The 13,212-nt window shown below is 37.9% G+C and overlaps 1 protein-coding gene and 1 non-coding gene across 2 annotated transcripts in view; one reads left to right on the top strand and one right to left on the bottom strand.

Annotated features, from left to right (window-relative positions):
* Nucleotides 1-728: 728 nt before the first annotated feature.
* On the top strand, nt 729-881 carry LOC115614035. Its single transcript, XR_003993604.1, has one exon. It is a non-coding gene; the product is annotated as a 5.8S ribosomal RNA (ribosomal RNA).
* Nucleotides 882-3,246: 2,365 nt separating this feature from the next.
* CRIM1 (cysteine rich transmembrane BMP regulator 1) overlaps nt 3,247-13,212 on the bottom strand; it is a 188,459-nt gene continuing 178,493 nt past the window's right edge. The window contains exons 14-17 of the mRNA XM_030498818.1: nt 11,597-11,791; nt 10,502-10,624; nt 8,821-9,008; nt 3,247-6,188 (exon numbers count right to left, since the gene is read on the bottom strand). Of these exons, the coding sequence (XP_030354678.1) occupies nt 6,012-6,188; nt 8,821-9,008; nt 10,502-10,624; nt 11,597-11,791 (683 nt within the window). The 3' untranslated portion in view covers nt 3,247-6,011. The remainder of the gene's footprint in view (nt 6,189-8,820; nt 9,009-10,501; nt 10,625-11,596; nt 11,792-13,212) is intronic.

Here is a 13,212-nt window from a genome sequence, read left to right as displayed (position 1 = left end):
CCGGCTCTGGCCACTGCACAGGGTGCGCTGGGACAGGTGCTTGTGAGGCAGCGCTAGGGGCGGTTCACCGGGGAGGTGTATCCGCAGTAATTTCACTGTAATCTGGTAACCTAGGGATGGGTGGCTTTTGACTATCGTTTTCGCCTCTATTCAGCCACATACAGAATGAAGTTTTGGAGATACATAGCTCTTCCTAGCACAGTCACGCCCGTGCCCATCCTTTGTTAGCTTTATATTGTGTCCTGAGGTGCAGTAGGTTATGATGGTTGTTTTTTTTTTTTACCTAGTACCCCTTGACTCGCTGTAACCTTTTGATATCCCAACATACATAGCAGGGATATTCTCTGCTCAACTTCTTGAATTTGGTTTGAGCCTCCTTTAACTTTCTTTTCATACTTCCTACTTGGTGTTTGGATAACACACTGATGTTTTAGTTGTTGCTAAGTAGCATTTACACTGGTCATTGTGTCACTGAAGTAATTTAAGGAATGACAGAATCAACCAAGTTGGAAAAGACCGTAAGATCATCAAGTCCAACCTTTAAAGATTTTTGTCTTTAAGACTTTTGTCCTATCCTCAACCACTCAAGGTTTTGTCCTACTCAACCACAGCTTTTTCAAGCTGACAAACCTAAACTCGGCCCTGGGTTCCTCCCGGGGCTATGCCTGTCTGAGCTTCGCTTGGAACTGGAATTACTGTGGGAATGCAATATCCCCTTCCACATCTAAAACTCTTAGCGGTGGATCACTCGGCTCGTGCGTCGATGAAGAACGCAGCTAGCTGCGAGAATTAATGTGAATTGCAGGACACATTGATCATCGACACTTCGAACGCACTTGCGGCCCCGGGTTCCTCCCGGGGCTACGCCTGTCTGAGCGTCGCTTGGGCGCCCCGCAGCCGCCTCCTCCTGCTGCTCATGCTGGCCGGGCCCTGCACGGCCCTCATCAGGATCCCCCTGACCAAGTTCCCCTCCATGCGATGGGTCCTGAATGAGGTGAACAGTGAGATCCCGGACATGAATGCCCTCACCCAGCTCCTCAAGTTCAAGCTTGGCTTCAGCGATGTGGCTGAGTGCATTCCAAAGATCCTGAAGAACTACATGGATGCCCAGTATTATGGTGAGATCGGCATCAGGACTCCACCACAGAAGTTCACTGTGGTCTTTGACACTGGTTCCTCCATCCTCTGGGTGTCGTCTGTGCACTGTCACCTGCTGGACATCGCCTGCTTGCTGCACCACAAGTATGATGCCTCTAAATCCAGCACCTATGTGGAGAACGGCACCGAGTTTGCCATCCACTATGGGACAGGGGCGATGGTGTGTTGAGAGATGTGGGATCTGAACATGACGTGAATGGTATGGAATAAGGGGTGGATACTGTCCTGGGTTCAGCTACAGCAGTCATTTTTCTCCTTCTTAGTAGCTGGTGCAGTGCTGTGTTTTTTAACTTTCAGTCTGGGAACAACGCTGATAACACTGATGTTTTTAGTTGTTGCTAAGTAATGTTTACTCCGACCAAGGACTTTCTCAGTCTCATGCTTTGCCAGGGAGGAGGGGAAGCCAGGAGGAAACGGAGACAGGACACCTGACCCAAACTGGCCAAAGGGGTATTCCATTCCACAGCACGTCATGCCCAGTATACAAACCGGGGGGAGTTACCCAGAAGGCCGAGATCACTGCCCAGGTCGGGCTGGGTATTGGTCGGCAGGTGGTGAGCAATTGTATCCTCTCCCCTTGTTATTTCCCTTATCATTATTATCACTGGTGGTAGCAGTAGTGGTTTTGTATTATACCTTAGTTACTGGACTGCTCTTACCTCAACCTGTGGGAGTTACACTCTTCCGATTCTCCTCCCCATCCCTCTGGGAGCAGGGGGAGGAAAAAAGGGGGGAGTGAGCGAGCAGCTGCGTGGTTCTGAGTTACTGGCTGGGCTCAAACCACGACAGTTTGGAATGCAGGCATTCCAAATATGAATCCTTTCTGACACTGCGAATAGGGGAAAGGAGGCCAGGATTACTTTGAGTGTTCAAATTGGGTGCACCACTGTTTTATACATTAGCGCAATGACGTTTTCTGTTCTGTTCTGATGAAAACCCAACACGTCTGCTGGCAGAATTTGAAGATACTCTTCTAGAACACACAGCCTTCCATAGCCATAGTCTTCTGGAGGAGCAAATATGATGTAACAGGTGACTAGCAAGAGAGGAAATTATTGGAAATTCAACATACATAAATGTAAAGGGGTGTACAAAAATACTGATCTATCCTCATCAAGTCAATTATGGGCTTTGTGGTAACTATTACTACTTGGGCATTTTGGATTATTGCAGGTAGCTCTGCAAGAACATTGACTCAGTGCTAAGTAGCAATCCAAACAGTAAATATGATGCAAGATACAAGGTGTACCACATTTGGACAATGTGCACATTTTCAGTCCCTTCACCCTTCATCTCAAAAGAATGTAACAAAATGGGAAGTGCAGGGTATGGCAAGGTCGGCCAGAAGGTATGGAACAGCTCCCAGAGAATCGTATCTTAGGTTTTTCAGCACGGAAAAAATAGAAAATACAGGTCTCGATGGCATATAGATACTGATCCACTGCTGCTTTGAATGCAGAAAGTCAGGGGTATCAAATGAAACTGTCAAGAGGGTAGGTTCAAAGAAAGAAAAGGAGGCAGTTTTTCACGGAGCAAGTAGTTAAGCGGAAAAACTCTGTGCCTTGGGAAATTACATACAAGAACTTTACATCATGTCCATTAATTTGCAAATTAATAGAAGAAAAAAAACCCCCAAACATTATAGGCTAATGGATAAATAAATGCTCTGTGGCTCAGGAAGTCCATGAAGTGCAAATCGTGATTCCACACACTTTCTATAGGACCACATATTAGAGTTCCCTGTGATTAATTATGGCTTTCTGACAGGTACGACTAGACCACATGGACTTAATGGCAGGGCTAAGGCTTAACGCTGCATTTGAGACTCAACTTTACTGAATGCTGAAGCTATTTGGAATTCCAGAAATTCCTCTAACATGAAAATTCTTTAGTTTAAAACTCAAACTGTTCTCTACAGTTTGCACAATATATTCTGCACTGTTCTGATCTAAGGTCAGCAGGACAACATTATGAATTCTTACTCCCAGGGAAAAAAAACCCTCACCATAATATCAAGCTATAAACTAATGTCTCAAGGACCAGTGTGCAGAAGAAATGAATATGAACATTTAAGAAAATACACATCAATAGGTTTAAAATTTTTTTATTGTGCTGCCAAGAGCCAAATTACAAGAAACCGCCTTACAGTTAAAAAAGTAAACAAGCAATCTGCTGAACCGCAGTGCACTCCAAGTGCCACATATGCATCTATTTTTCAGAAAATTATATCTGCATTTCTCTTACAAGAGCACAACAGGAACCAAAGTAAAAGAGTGTAATGGATACAGCACATAGGATAAATCATATCTTTAAAATAATAATAAAATAATAATAATAAAAACAATTTTACACCATGTCCTATATCCTGCTAATATTTTCAGAATATGGCCTTGATTGTAAAATAAAAGCAAGCATTTACAATTTCTGGATAAAGACTGCTTACTCTTATGCAAAGAATGGATGTTTTGTCTTGACAAAATCTTTGTAGTAACTGGACAGAAACATCTCTGTTTCGATATCAGATTGAGTACAAAACACTGGGGAGACTACATTTTTTCTTATTGGTGGTTGGAAACTGAAGTTATATAAGCAGAAAAAATGTTGACCCTTAATGATACACCTATTTTTTTTTTCTTTGATGCAAACAGCTAGAACACCTTTTTGATATTCTAAGACAAAAAAATTGTTAATCTTCAGATTAATAAATTAGGTCATTATAATAATAAATTAGGTTTTTTTTTTTTTTTTCAGTTTTAAAGTTCAGCAACCTCTGACCAAGTATTTACAACAATACTTGAGAGTTCCTTTACAAAAAATACATTTTCTTTTCACATTAAGCATACTGGGTATCTGTGTCTCTTATGACAAGCATTTGTAAAAGAAAAAAGGCAATGCACAAATGGGTAATTAGTATAAAAGTGCCAAGACCTGTTTGGAAAGTTAACATTGTATTACACAGTCAGAGTTATAAATGAGGCAAGCTACAACAAACTTCCAGCTTAATGTAGACAATATTCCAGTAGTTGTTTCAAACAATTGTTTGAAAAAAAAAAAAAAAAAAAAAAAAAAAAGAAAGGAAAAAAAAAAAAAAGAAAAGAAAATCCAGAAGCTGGTGGTGTTATTCTATGGAGCTGATTAGTGCTGCATGTATATTGTCATCAGTGTCTCTAGCCAATGCATTCATTAAAAAGCCTTTTTAAGGCCAAGCAGGAAAAGAAAAAGAAACACCCTGAAATGTAGCAAGTAGCAAGAGCAACGCTTACTGCTATAATCGTGCACGTACTGTACACACGCAAACACAAGAGTGCACACACACACACGCGCGCACACACAAACACCTTCAAATCAAATCAAATCAAACTGTAGGTAGAATGAGATGCTCTTTTCTTGTCTTTCCTAAACTCACAAGCGATTAAGCATTGATATGGAATGCCTGTTTATCTGTTTCTGCTCTGGGTAAAATCTCTCTCAGATAAAAATACATTCAACAAGAAAAAAAATAGAAAAAATATATACTGTATACATAGTACTTTATATATACAGTATATATACGTATAGTGTATATACACATGCACGTATATATACATATGTATACCTACATGCATTTGTATATACATATATATACACAAACATACAAATACTTTTTGTTGTTTTTAGCATAATTATATTTACATAAATATTCCTATAATGCTAAAGTTTAAAGAAGCATGATCTCCTTTTTTTTTTTTTTTCTGAGCTTCAAAAAAGGTGCTTGAGTAATATACAATTAAAATTAAGCAGCTTCCTAGCATGGAAGTAGTTTCTAAATCTGCATACCAGTAAATAAGAACATCAACAGGAAAAAAAACCAACCTAAAAAGTCTCTTTTTTTTTTTTTTACTCTCTTGTAAGCAAGAGCTTTGTCCAACAAAAATATTTTTCCTTCTCCTGTATGAACAACCAGAGATTGATACAAAATAACAAAACAAAACCACAACAGACAAAACAAACAAACAAAAGCCCCTGGAACTGCATGGTGTTCTTGACTTTTCCTTCCTTCCTTCAATACTGCTGTCAAAAGATCCAGTGCTCATATCAGGAATTACTTAGGCCTCAGTCATTTGCTAACTGCCGAAGTCTGGCTAATCTAGCCAATCAGCTTTGAAGAAAACTAAAGTAAAAACAAAAAGCAGCACAAGGTATAATTTTATACATCCTTAATAAACCCACCCTTTATTTTCTGCTATAACCTTTTTCTTGCTATTTCATTAACTACTGCAGCTTCTCATCATATAGAAAAATATTTGCAGCTACACCACACCTGTGATGTGACAAATTCTGTTCTAGAAGTATATTACTGTAGCAACAGCTGGGAAAAAAAAATTAGACCTTTTCATACGTTTTTCATCTGGGGTTAGGCTTTGCTGCAACAGATGCGCTTTCAGAGCAGCAAGAAAAAACATTATCCTGCTGCTCGGCAGTATTTATTCATTTTCTTCTCCAGTCAAGCATGACCAGCTTTTCTTCTCTGAAGCTTCCTTTTACCTCATTGCCTACACCTAGCCCCTGATTCCCCCTCCCAAAAAAACCTCTATAGCTATGTTACAAGCAAATACATCTTAACAAGTTTTAAAACTTTGGTTCTAAGAAAACACTTGGTCAGTTATCTCAAGGAAAAGTGGGAATGCTTTTTCTGGCACATTGCAGGAGTCAGAGCTCATCCCAGTAAGGTCTTAGAGCTGTACATGTAGTCACAAATCCAATACAATCCACTAAGCAAGTGCACAATTCTAGTTTTATTTTAATAGCAGACTTAGTCTCTCTCTCTCTCTTTCTCTCTCTTTTTCTTAAATCCTCAGTAAGGGTGCAATTCTTCAAACTGTTTGATAGAAATTATCTGCCTGTAGGTTGTTCTGTTTCTGCATGCTGTAAAATCCACTGTATCTTGAATCTGGGTCTGCAATTCTTAGCATCCTCTGAGAACTGTCCACCTGGACCATGGTACCTTTCTTGCAGTCCACATATACCAGTTGATTGTTTAGGCAAGAAGGCTGTTAAAACAGAAAGGGAATATTGAATAAATTAAAAAATGTTTGTATTCCACGCATAATTAAAAAAGTCTTTGTGGTTCAAGTCCATAAGCACAAAACAAAATCGGACTGGCAATAAAAGAATCTGGACTTTGGCTGAACTTGGTAAAGGCTTATGCCAGGCACAATAACAGACCAACAGCCGTCTTCTGAATCACTGTTTTTCATCTTCTGAATGGACCTCTGGTATTCTCATATCAGACATGGACTGGTTAAACTGTTCTCTGTTAAATCTAGCACCACAAAAGGGCTTTACCTTATCGTCCTCAATGTGCAGCACCTTGCTTCCCAGTCTTTAACAGCCCCTTTATTGCTGACCATTTTCCAGAATGTTTTATTCATGGCTGCAATTCCATTAAGAGAATGGGATAGATCTCAGCTGTCATAGTTAATCCTGGCATGGTGTGTCCTATGGGATCCTCCTATATTCTTTTCCAAGGTGGTTTATGTATGACTTCCTTAATTAGGAAATCAACCATCTTTTATCTAGGCCTTACACCCATGCAAAGTGGTGTGTTATTGCAGAGATCCACCAATGATGTGACACCTGGTAGAGTTGTCCTTACTTGCAAGTGTAGAATAGGGGGATTTAATTTTAGGCAAATGTGAATAAGTGAAGGTTTGAGTATGTAATGATCTACAAGCGTGCGTGCATATAAAATATCGCTCAGAGAAAGAGTTATGTGTACTGGCTATTCCTCTGTTCAAGGATCCTTCAACTGAAAGAAGAAAGCTGAGAGGAAGGCAAAACCACATATGGTGCACACTACCTTAAATATTTATGGGCTAAGCATGAAGGAGGACAGGCAGTAAGCATACTCTATGGACACATATGAAGTTAGTGACAACGTGCGTGTATGTGCAAACTGTAAGCATATAAGTGGACTGCAAATCTTAAAAAGTCAAGTTTCCACTGATGTACATTCTTTTTCCAAGACTTAAATCAGAAGGGTTTTTCTTATTAAAGATTTACATTCAGTAACCCTTATCACAAGAAGGTTTTTTACCCAGATATTTATTACAAAACATTATTTTAAAATGTTTTACATTTGGCTCTTCAAAAGTCTGTGGACTGGATTCACAAAGATGTCCTGAGGTTCACTGATGTTAACAGAATCATGGCTAAAGATTAGCAGTCCCATCTGTAATTTTAAACATCTTTTCTATCATCTTTCTTTTGGTATTGATATGATTTAAGCACAGTTGTTGATTTGTTCTTTATTTAATAGTGGACTATTTTGAACACAAAGAACATAAGCCAAAACAGGCTTGCCAAAATTTATTACTAGGAACCTTCACCTGTAGGAGAAACTAATGAGTGACACTTGGTTGAAAAAACCTTAAAAGAAAGATACATTTATGATGAAGACCCGCACAAGAAAACTGAGTTCCAGTATATCCATGGTCTTGCACTGAATCTGTATGTGGCTTTAAGTGAGCTTTCTTAGCGTATGGATGGTGCCTTTTGGTGACACTGAAAAAATGATGTTTTAGCAAAGAAGTGTGTGAGGAAAATAATGTTCTATAAGTAAAAAAGTACGTAGAATTATTGATTATAGCTCCACACTTAGAAAGTCGTGATTTTCACTTCAGCTTCAACCATTTTGTCACACAACACTTGGATGGATAGCAGCCTTTCTGAGAGTTTAGGAATGAATCCTTTAGAGTTAAAAATGAATTTTATATGCATTCTTTAAGAAATGGTATTCATTTAAGAAATACTGGTATTTCTTACTTGTTTTGAAAGACTGGAAATACAGTAATACCAATTCCTCTTGCTTCCTATTTAATTACAGTTGAATTAAACTTTATGCTCTGACTCTATTTGTAAGCTTTTTGGAAATTACTTTTTTTAAAAAAAAACCCAAACAACCCTGAACCTCTGCAACACTGACAGAAAGAATGTGACACTTCATTTTTTAATTACTATATTACTCTTCTAGGTGGAACTGAAGAAAAGATGGCCTCAAATTTTGTTACAAGTAAGGACAAAGTCTGTTTGATTAGAAGTAGGAAGTGGGATAAATTGGAGAAACGATATAAATGGCATTCGAATGTGGAATAAGGGCTTAGTCTGCTGATTGAACTATTACTGGAAAAAAAAAAAAGGTAGTCTTTTCACTGTTCATTTACAAGCTACCTGCTTCTTCCCTTTTTTGGTAGACTCAGAATACTTGATTGGTAGATATTTCCCGAGATATCTCAAAATATGAATCTGAGAATCGTACGATGCCACTATTAGAAAATGTGATAAACACTACTAGTACATACAATACCTCATGTCTGACAAGACCTTTAAAGTGGACAAAAGTAAGAAAACAAAGATATTATCTTAAGATTTTGACTGCAGGTAAGAAAATTGCATGTATTTACCTACACAAATACAAAATTGGATTTTTAAAAAATTTTTTGCTAAGCTTGAGTTCTATCTAGTGACAACTCATTACGATAGGGAGCAGGAAATGTTTTTGTTTGATAGTGAAAAAAAAATTTGGAGACTAAGTACCAACAGACTGACTGGTATAAAATAGTTTAAGGCATCAGGGGAAAATAACTTCAGAGAATTCACAGGATGTGAACATAAACACGGCACCTTTGTTGGAGCTTTGTAGCAGGACACTGGAATCCACTGCTTCTTCTGATTGACAAGCAGAAGGACAATAATCAGTAACAGCGCTATCGTGATTGGAATTGTCACCAAGGCAACAGAGCTAACCGATGCATCTTCGCTTGGGTGTGGACCACCGCCACTTCTGTACTCTCCCTGGAGGTGATTCATGTCTGCAAGTCAAACATGAGCACTTGTTAGTAATTATAAATGGGCCCTGACCATAAAGAAGAATGTAATATAAAAACTTCTAGTCATGGATCTTGTCGCTTGTCATATGAATTTGGACTTTCTCTCCTGAAATGTCACCTTATTTACATAAATTAGAACCACTGAAAGCTAGTATCTTGTATAGTGACTGTATTAGCCAGGAAAAGGCCATCAGAAACAGATGGATTAAAAAAAGATAGGATATCAAAAAGATAGGATGGAATCTAAAGCAACAACAACAAGCAAGTCTGAGAATAACGTCTTAGCTCTGCTGTGTTCGCGTCATCTTATCTGATCACAACCAAACTCCCACTTGTAAAAAAAAAAAAAAAAAAAAAAATCAGCCTGTGTTTCAATGCTGAAGAAGTCTTAGGTTGTAAGTCCTTTCTTTCCTTCTCCTCTCCCGACCCCAAAAACCCCCAAACCCTGGTAAAACAATTATGATGTGTTTGTTTTCCCATTTGTTGAGAACATATAATAATACTTGCACCACTCAGCCTGTGAAAACTGACTGCTGGCAGTCTACTAGACTGTAGCAAGTTTTGCATGTAATTGCAAGTAATGATGATTTTCAATGACATACACAACATTCTCAAACAGTTTGCAGTGTGTTTATAATCCTCAGCCACTGTAGTTGCAAGCCAGCTACTAATGGTTGTGAGAAATTAAAATGCTGTAATTATGAAAGTGTAGGCTTACAATTTTGTAAAGCAGCTACATTTAAATTCTGTAAAGCAGTTACATTTCATGCATCCTTTCTCCAAACAACATTATGCTATGAGACCATCCTTAGATTTAAAAAAAAATATGTACGAGTTTAGGTAGTCCTTCAATTAGAAAAGGTTAACAAGAACAGCATCATAGAGTGTTTCCCCTACCCTGGAATAATGATTTCAGCACAGTTTTAAACAAAAGATGGATTTGTATCCTTACACAACTTTATTAGCTCTGTGTCATTGTAAGTGAAGTAGTTTGTTTTTTTTTCTTTAACTCTGACATTTGTCTATGATACATATTAAGTTGTGGTACATGTTTTCCCAGTTTTGTTTATCCCTATAAGAATGTCAAAGGGATCAAATGAAGGTCTATCAACTCCAGAGGCCTGACAACAGTCTGCTTTCTAGATTTTGTATCAGTAAAAACACTGCAGAATCACTCCTCATTCATCATTTTATCACATTCTTAATTTTACAGGACTCCATTGTATTGACACAGATGTTTCTTCCAAGCTGAAAATGGAATGATAATGAGATCAAATTGCATAAATATAATAGGCTGACTCATATTTACTCAAAGCAAAAAAAATGCATGTAAGTGTTCTGCACTGAAAAAATATTCTCAGATAACCACCTTTTCAAATCATTATACAGGTGCTCTCTGAATAGAACAAGTAGATGCATAAAAACACAGGGAATAAACACAGACCTAAGTTAGCCCAGTTTATATCAGATCTCACCTCTGTGAACGTGGATTATGTCATTTTCACTCGGTGTTGGCCAGTTTGGTACTTCTAATTCAATGTCTCCTCGGTGATTTGTTTTCTCAATGGGGATGTTAGTAGGTTCAGGCACATACATCTCTGTGAAAGGAGATAAATGTGTTTCACATATTACAGGCTGCTTAAATTCCCAGAGCTGCTCTTAATTCGGGAAATATACTCGGCCATCTGCAGTGCTTTCTCCTATGAACCTTTTAATTTGTTTCAGAATTTGCACCATGACTAGTCTGGAATTTTGTTTTAAAGCCTTTTAAATACTGTACAGTTTCATACTGTACATGGGATACATGCCTGCTGCCATTATATATAGTTGCATGGACAAATTTGCTTTGAAAATACCATTTCAGAACACATACTTTACTACAGTGTGGCTTCTTTATGATACTAAACAACAAAAATACCAAGGGAAGGCTACATCTTCCCAGCTGATACGTAAACTGTCACTGCTGGTTTCTTTGTCTTCCTTTTTTTTTTGTAATCCTCAAAGCAGGAGAATTGCAGGAAAGGGTACTGCTGAATCTCCCCGGTTGTCCTGTTGGAAACAGGATTAATCCAAGGATGAGGAAACTCCTGCAGGAGTATGTCAGGACTAGCAATAACAACCAGTTACAATTATTATGACCCGTGTGTCCATAGCTAAGAAAATATTGCAGTACTTTTAAACCAAGTTAAAATGATAAATAAGGCAATGCAGTATTTGAAAAGTAATGAAGAGACTCTGAAAAGACAAAAATGTTAATCACTGACAGAATGTGCAGAGATGTAAGAATATTCATTTTCTTACTTCACTAATGTATTTCCATAACCTTGTTAAAGGACAGAGCAGGGGCAAGCAACTAATTTTTGAGTTCACAGTTCTCAGAATAACTAAAATTCAAATTACGTATTTGCACAATACGCCTATTTGTTAAGAATATTAATCTTCCTGAAGTCTAAACATCTGTTGTCTTCTTGATACTCTTTAAACAAGTATGTTCAAAAACCAATTAAGAAACCTCATTATCAGTCCTGGAAAAGCAGCGTTACATCATCTGGGTTGTCACCTCACATTACCTGGGCACATGGGACAGCAGCTTCCCTCCACGTTGATGGGTTCAGCACAAGGGAGGGGTGGGCAGCTGACAGTGGAGCAGAGGGTCTGACCTTGCAGGCAGTAGCAGTGTGTGCAGCTGTCAATATCCCAGCGTTCCTCATCTGCGTATGTTTTTCCACTGAAGTGGCAAACCACTTTCTTTGGAACTGTATCTTCTGTTGAAGGAGAACAGTGGTGTGATCACATAGTAATGGCCAACTATGCACAAATCTCATTTCCTCCCCAAACAAAAAAGTGAAACAACAGCACCAAAGAAATCCCAGCTGTAATTAAAAGACCCTCTCTACATCTTCCAGAAAATCTCTGTTAAAAAAGTGTTATTTTTGCTTCTTTATGAAGTACATAATTAGCCTGGACTGCTTCTCCTCATGCAAGAGGCTAGAGAACGGATGGCTGGGACATGAAATGATGATGTCAAAAGTGCTGTGGAAATTAAGAAAACCTTTTTTTTTGTTTCACTGTTTGAGACTGCCAACTACTCCTTCTCCTTGTTTCCTGGTAAACCCTATTTAACTAAGAAAACAAACCACACTACTTAACGTTTCTAATTACAAGGTTTATCAAGAAAGATGAACTCAGTCCGGAATACTCAAAGAAAAGATTAGGCAGGATGCCTAGAAGGATGAAGAGGCTCTCAGGTGACATAGCTAGAAGTCCTTAGTCTATTTATTACGATAAAACAGATTTGAAAGTGATCTGATCATTCCCTGTAACTGCATCAATGGAAAACCCCAGGAAAAGGGCAATAACCAAATTAAGTTTTTTTTTTTTTTTTTATGGTTAGTATTATATAAATTAGAAATTGGTGTGATCTTAACCCTCAGGAAAAAAAAAATTGAGGTTCCAGAACATCTTTCCCAAAGATTGAGAGCTGTAAAACAACTTTTCAGATAGATTTTGACACAGTATATGTAACAGGGACCTGGACTTAACAAACATCTTGGGAAAACACTTAAAAGAAGCAGTATCCTTTCTGCCTAAGCACTCAATACACCATTTTTTTTTACGCTGCATCCTATGCAAGCCTTTTAGGTGGTGTGCAGCATACTTTCTATTTCACTGAGAACACAGTAGTGAATTGCTTAGCCTAGGATGTTTTTTGCTGCTATAGCACTTTATAGATAATAAAAATAAAACTACACAGCAGAACCTCCAAAAGCCAAGCAGCACCTCATTTTCATCTTAGTTTTTCACTACCTTTTTTTCTTAGAGGCAAAAAAGACTATGATGAAACTTGCTGATGACATGAATTTGCAAATTAAGCATACGCATGAGATAACAGAATGAAATTGCAAAATAACTTCTTGTTAGAGAAACATTGGTTTACTATTCACACACATTACATACGTAAATGTGTCATTTAGAATTACCTCTCAAATATAAATAAAAAGCCTTATTAAATAATGTGGCCATCAGTAGAGCTTTTAATTAGTGACAATGTAATAGACTGACATCATCCAGAATAACAAGGTTAGCAGTCAGCATACCAATGCAACAGATCTGGACAGAATAAATTCAAATGCAAAAGGAGACCAGCAAGAAGTACCATAGTGAAAATACTAATGGAATTATCTGA

This window comes from Strigops habroptila, chromosome 10, assembly GCF_004027225.2.
Source record: "Strigops habroptila isolate Jane chromosome 10, bStrHab1.2.pri, whole genome shotgun sequence".
NCBI classification, from domain to species: Eukaryota; Metazoa; Chordata; class Aves; order Psittaciformes; family Psittacidae; genus Strigops; species Strigops habroptila.
Note: the sequence above shows the minus strand (reverse complement) of the source record. Positions and strands in the feature narration are given on the sequence as shown.